Source organism: Physeter macrocephalus, chromosome 20, assembly GCF_002837175.3.
Source record: "Physeter macrocephalus isolate SW-GA chromosome 20, ASM283717v5, whole genome shotgun sequence".
Classification (NCBI taxonomy): Eukaryota; Metazoa; Chordata; class Mammalia; order Artiodactyla; family Physeteridae; genus Physeter; species Physeter macrocephalus.
Window position 1 is genome coordinate 89,433,299 of NC_041233.1, and position 6,803 is coordinate 89,440,101.

General features: G+C 31.7%; 1 protein-coding gene across 1 annotated transcript in view; it reads left to right on the plus strand.

Annotated features, from left to right (window-relative positions):
- Window positions 1-6,259, plus strand: part of ADAM2 (ADAM metallopeptidase domain 2) — a 70,965-nt gene extending 64,706 nt beyond the window's left edge. Inside the window, exons 17-20 of the mRNA XM_028481664.1 lie at window positions 229-306; window positions 536-680; window positions 4,886-5,045; window positions 6,226-6,259. Of these exons, the coding sequence (XP_028337465.1) occupies window positions 229-306; window positions 536-680; window positions 4,886-5,045; window positions 6,226-6,259 (417 nt within the window). The remainder of the gene's footprint in view (window positions 1-228; window positions 307-535; window positions 681-4,885; window positions 5,046-6,225) is intronic.
- Window positions 6,260-6,803: the final 544 nt, after the last annotated feature.

Below are 6,803 nucleotides of genomic sequence, written 5' to 3' on the forward strand. Positions count from 1 at the left end.
TTGCGGAGCACAGGCTCCGGACGCGCAGGCTCAGCGACCATGGCTCACGGGCCCAGCCGCTCTGCGGCACGTGGGATCCTCCCGGACCGGGGCACGAACCCGTGTCCCCTGCATCGGCAGGCGGACGCCCAACCACTGCGCCACCAGGGAAGCCCAGGAATCCTTTTAATTAGATGCCAAATACAGATGGTGGTACAGTTAACTTACTTTGGGATATCTTCTTTTTAGGTTTGCAAGAATAAGAAATGTGTAGATTCTTCATTCTTGAATTATGACTGTACTCCAGAAAAATGCCACAATCAAGGTGTAAGTATCAGCACTATGAGACAAGAATAGAAATCATTGAGACTGATATTTGGAAAGCAAACACACAACTAAACACACCACACACACACACACACACACACACAGAGTCATATTCATAAACCACGTAAGAAAATCAGCCTTATCTGACCTAGCTATTATTTCAAAATTTTAAGTGAACACAAATAATTTTAGCTATTTATTTTATAAGATGATATTTCTCCTGTTTCAGCTATGTAATAATAAAAGGCACTGTCACTGTAACCCTACATATTTACCTCCAAATTGCCAAGTTTCACTAGAGTCATGGGAAGGTGGGAGTATTGACAGTGGTAACTTTCCACCCTCAGTACCAGGCCTACCAGACCGTTTACCTGGTAAGTATAGATTGATACTTGATTGATACTGATTTCAATTGAAATTATAAGTAAAATAACATTTTCATGTATTAAATTTAATAAAATAAGTATTTTGTCTACCGATTTATATTTAGATTATGTTTGGACATAAAACAATACACCATTCATGGCTATTTAATTTACGTTTTCCTTCCAGAAACTAATGTGTTATAACATATTAAATATATGTTGTAAATAAGGTATGTCAGTAAAGGCCCAGGCACGAAAATAGAAATCACTTTAGCCTTTCATACAGAAGGAATTCAATACAAGGCATGGGGTAACACATAACGGCAGAGATAAAAGCCAATCAGAGAACAGTGAGGCAACCAGAGATTAGCAACACAGGAATCCACTACCACTCCTTAGGGCTAAAGGCACAATAAATGGAGATGTTATTACTAGAACCAGAATCTAAGCCATCTTGCATGACATGTAACTGTGGTCAGGGCTATATACTAGGGTCTAGAACACAGGTAGAGGTACTCTCCAGCATGAGGTGAAGGTGTAGAGGATACAGGGACACAATTGCAGATGCTGGAGACAGAGAGGGTTAAATACCATGGCAATTTCTGTCTTCTTATCCTCCAAACTTTATCCAGTGAATCCCATTAGCCAAATCTAACTAGAAGACCAAAGGTTAAAGGAGCTTAGGAAATATAATTTTCTACATTTTTTGGTTCAAATTAGAGATGGATTTTAGAGCAAGCTGGCAGATCCAGTGTTGCTTAGGACCAGATTTCTTTTATATAAAAACCTATATTTACAGAAAATCAAAGCAAGCAGATTTTGAGCCAGACTTAGTTTGTAACATTTCCACATTCATTCCAGCATTTGAAATATAGTATTTAAGACCATACAGTAATAGATTAAGTAAAAAACATTATAACATACTTATGTATCACCAAGCTATTTCTATGTTAGTGGGAACGGTCAGCTTATCTTCAAATTAACAGCAATTAACTGCTTCTATCCATGCACATGCATGCTGTTTCCCCAGTGAGAAGAGGACTGTTTCCTAGAATCCAGGTTGGTTTTAGTGATGTGATTGAGCAATAAAATATACAGAAGTGAGATTCTGAGACTTCCATGGTCTTCCTGCAGATTCTGATTGGGTTTTTTAGAATACTAATGCTTCGAACTCTCATTATTGGAACACTCATTCTGTTGAAAATTATCTGCTGTATATGAAATTTGACTACATTGAGACATAAAAATAAAAATACAACCATGCAACTAAGCCCTCCCCAAATTCATAACACACAAAATTAAAATTAAATGATTAAGTTACTAAATTTAGGGATACTTTCTTGCACAATCTCTCTCTCTCTCTCTCTCTCTCTCTCTCCACACACACACACACACACACACACACACACACACACACACACACACACACAAAATTTGGTACCAGATGGTGTATTTATATTTATGTAACAAGAATCTAAAACATGTGCCATTAGCTTTGGAATTGGATGGTGCGTGGAAAGTAGAACAGGAAACTGTTGAAGACCATTGATATATGTTGACATTGTCTCGAGAAGACTGTTGGTGAGCAATTCAAAGACAGCTTAAAATCATGTTATTAGAAGTTGGAGAAATGAGGACATTTATTATGAAGGAGTGAATTGTGTGGCATCCTTGCTGCCTGTGGTAATGTGGAAAGTAGAATTCACGGTTCTGGTCAGCAAGATTTCCAGGTTGGGTGACTTAAGTTACCTATGATAAAATACAAGACGATAGTAATTATTAATGAAGGAACAGTTCAGTTTTCAAGTAAAATGTCTATTTTACTTGAAAAGAGCTAGAATTTATTTGGTTGGAAAATAAAATTAATTTTTATTCCTGAATTCTTCCAGCAAAACATTGTTAAAGAAAGAAATGGCTAACAGCTAAATTTGAGATATTGAGCAATAAAATTTGATCTCAGATTAAAAATTGTCAAGCGTATGTAAACCCCTCTGTTAAGACCTCAGAAAATCTTAGAGTGATGCCTCTTAGACACCTTCATCTATCAATATACAAAAAGCCTTCTAAGTATTGTACTGGACTGCCTCTTAAAAACTCTCAAACAATAAGGCTACTATGAATCTTAAATAGGTTATTTTATAGCAGCCTCACCAGAGTCCAATATAGACAGATTTATGTAAAAAAGATTTGTGGGTGTAGTTTCATTTAATGGGGTGTATTTTTAATTTAATACACAAGAAATCCATACATTTTTAAGGAATTACATCAGTCACTCTGAAAACGGTCAAGATAGTACATATGTTCTTCAAGTCCTAATCAATTATGGGTAAAAGTAGACTGATAAAGCTACTCTAATGTAAAAAGGGTTATAAGGGCTACTCCTTATGGAAAAGGAATTATAAATCATAGGGTATAACCAAGAAATCAGAAGCCGAAACTTCATGATTTGTGCATTTGTGATTTTTGAAAATCACCACCAACAAAAATAACAGCAACAAGAAATACAGACGTATATGGTTTCACAGGTTAATTCTGGCAAGTTTTTGCACGGAAGAAATACCATTTTAAAAAGTAGTGGTGGAAGTGACTCCTGTCACCTCGCTGTATGAGGAAAACATATCCCTGATGCCAAATCCAGAAAGAAAGTTAACAAAAAACAAATTATAGAACAATATACTTCATAAACATAAATGTAAGCATTCATTTGAAAGTCAGTTCAATTCACCAAATTAAGAATTTTTAAAATGTATATCATTTTCTCTTTTGATGCATAAAAGTCATTTGACAAAATTCAACAGCTATTTATGAATTTTCTAAAGGCAACAAACTAGCAACAGAAGCAAACTTCATCAATATGATAAAAGGCATCAACAAAAAAATTTTAGCCAATATATCTTATAATAAAATACATTGTTTTTTCCAAAATTTGAGAGCAAGGCAATGAAGTCTGCTCTCACCATGTCAATATTTTACCCTAAGTCCTAGCCAGTGCAATAAGTAAAGAACAAAAAATCAGGAGCATGAAGATTAGAAAGGATGAAATTAGACTGCAGACGATATAGTTAATTACATCAAAAATCCTAAGGACTCTACAAAAATACTTCTAGAAGTAATAAAAACCTTTCAAAAGGTCAAAGAAAATGTTTAAAAATGGATAGTATTGCTATATACTAGCAGCAGTAAATGAAAACCAACTTAAAATCAGTACCATCTACAATACTATCAAAATATAAAATATTAGGAATAAGTTTAACAAAAGATGTGCAAGACTGAAACTAAAACAAAAATGCAGATAGATGCTAAACATACAAGTAAATGGAGAAATATGCCATGCTCACTTATTGGAAAGTTTATTATTGCCAAGATGTCAATTCTCACCAAATTAAATCTATAGATAAAAATAACCAATCATAAAAGCATGCAACATTTTAGATATCAACAATTTGATTCTAAAATACACACAAAAGTGCTTAGAATAGCGAAAGAGCTCTGAAAAAGTACAACAAAGAAGGACAACTTAGTCTATTTGCCTTATATTAAATTTAGAATAATATAGAATTAGTATATAGTTACAGTAATCCACAAAAGTACAAAGATAGTTCAAAGGGAAAAGAAAGTCAGTTCAAAACATCGTATTCTAACAACTGGACATCCACATAAGGCCAAATGAATCTCAAAATTACAACTTACTTCATAATTCATGTGGGATAGATGATAAATCTAAATGTAGAAGCTAAAACTATTCTTGAAAGAAACACGGGAAATGTCTACACGACCTTGAGATAAACAATTAATTTCTTAGATGAAACATGAAAATAAATACCAATGCAATAAAAGAATTTGGACTTCATTGAAATGGTATTACATATGCAATATTTCTTACAAAAAAAAATTGAGTATTGAGGGAAAATTCAGTTCTTCCTGGGATCACACTATGTAATCCTTTTCGTCTGTATTATGAGACAGATCTGAAAAGAGACTACATGGAATAGAAGTTTCTTAATAAACAAGCAAGGAATATAGGACTATTATGTAAGAGAAAAGTCTAACTTTGAGCACTTATGATGTCAACTAATCCACTTCATATAAAATATGTTAATTATAAAATTATTAAATGTTTAAACATTTTATTCTAATAGTCATATTAAAATGCAGAAATGGTTTTGCTATATTCCTGGTAGTTGTTTTCAAATCGCTGGTGTTTTCTCTCCTAGACAGGCGCTATATTGAGAATGTTTACTATTCCAAACCTACGAGATGGCCATTTTTCTTACTCATTCCTTTTTTCATTATTCTCTGTGTACTGATTGCTACACTGGTAAAAGTTTATTTCCAAAGAAAAAAATGGAGAACTGAGGACTATACAAGCGATGAGTATATTAATTTCATATTTAAGATTCATTACTTTTGTAATTAGTTGGCCTACATAGTAATTTATCAATAAATAACATTATGGTGATATAACTAGTAATAATTCCGATTATATATTTATCTTTATATGGAAATTTAAAATGTAATATATTAATGATCAATATAATGAATAATAAATTTCTTTAATCTTAAAATAACTTGGACTGTGTTAAGGGTAAATTTAAGTAGAAATGATTTCTAGTTAGTGTTTATCTACCTCCTTTTACTATTTGATCTTAATTATTAAATATGTATTAAATATTATTACTTTACTTTTTAATATTTATATATTTCAAAGAATTTTGCGCACACTATTTTATTAAAACATAGCATGGAAATTTAGGAGAGTAGTTAAGCTTTAAGGCACTTAAATAAATTGAGAGGCAGCCAGAGTTGGAAAAGATTAGAAATTAATATATAATAGTAAAACTGAAAAATCTAGATATAGCCATGGCTAATCTATACAAAAAAATTTTTTTAATTAAATAACCTTACAAATATCTGAAAATATGCTTCAAGAATAAAATAAATATTAAAATTGGTTTATTTCCTTTCATGGAAATTGCTATAAAATAATTTCTGCCTTTGAGTTTTACATCCATGCCCTCCATCTTAATTAAAATGAAATGAATTTTATTCAAATATTTAAAGAATTTTATTGACGTATTTAAAGTTGGTAACATAATACTAATTAAAAGAGAATACATTTCATAGAAATATTTTGAAAAGTTTTTGTAAAATTGCTGAAGTAATATGTAACACATAAAATAGTCACATAATTCAGATAATATTTAAACATATTAAAGGAATTTTCTTATATTAGATGACTTTATTGTGGAAAAACTGGGCAGAATATGAATGGTAAAAAAAGTGTAAAATGATTTAGCTAATAATGTTATGAATATAAATATGATCTGAGTTCATTTCCAGGTAAACTTATATTACTTTGCTTTCTCTCATATTAGTCTTTCTTACTAGTTAAGAGGTGCTCTCGGTGGTAAGATATTCTTAAGTAGTGACTGCTCCCAGATCTCAGATAGGGATTCAAAACTATTTCAATACTGATAAATGGTACAGAGTTTTGTAGAACCATCTTTGAGGAAAATACAATTTTAAATGATTATTTTTATTTTTAAATATATAGGCAACTGGAAAGTGAGAGGGAGACCAAAGACTAGCCTGGAAAACAAAGAATCCATGGTATCACAGTAAGTATCAACTATTTTAGGATGAGAGGAAGAAACAAACAGAAAATTCAACGTATTAGATAGATAGAAATAATATAAATGTATATTAAATGAAGATAGTAATATAGCTGCATATAATAAAAATCAAATTGAGGCATATTTTTCAATATTGTAAGCTATATCATAGACATGGTAAATCTGTCACCTAAAATATGTATTGGAGTGCTATTTTTTCTCTTTTTTTCTAATAATGCTTAATTCTTTAGCATTTGTGTATTCAAAATGTTGGTTACAAATAAATTATTGATACATGATAGAACTCTACTTCAAAATAAGTGTACCTTCATGCCATTTGTTGAATTAATCATCATTTTTAACTTGATTGATCATACAGGTGACTTTTCCCCCTTTATTTATTCTACCAGAGTAATTATCTTTGATGGACAGGAAAAATGGAAAAGAAAACGTACATGCCTTGCCTGATTACCTGGGATTCAAAACCTGTGCATTATGTCTTTCATCTGTCAAGAAAAGA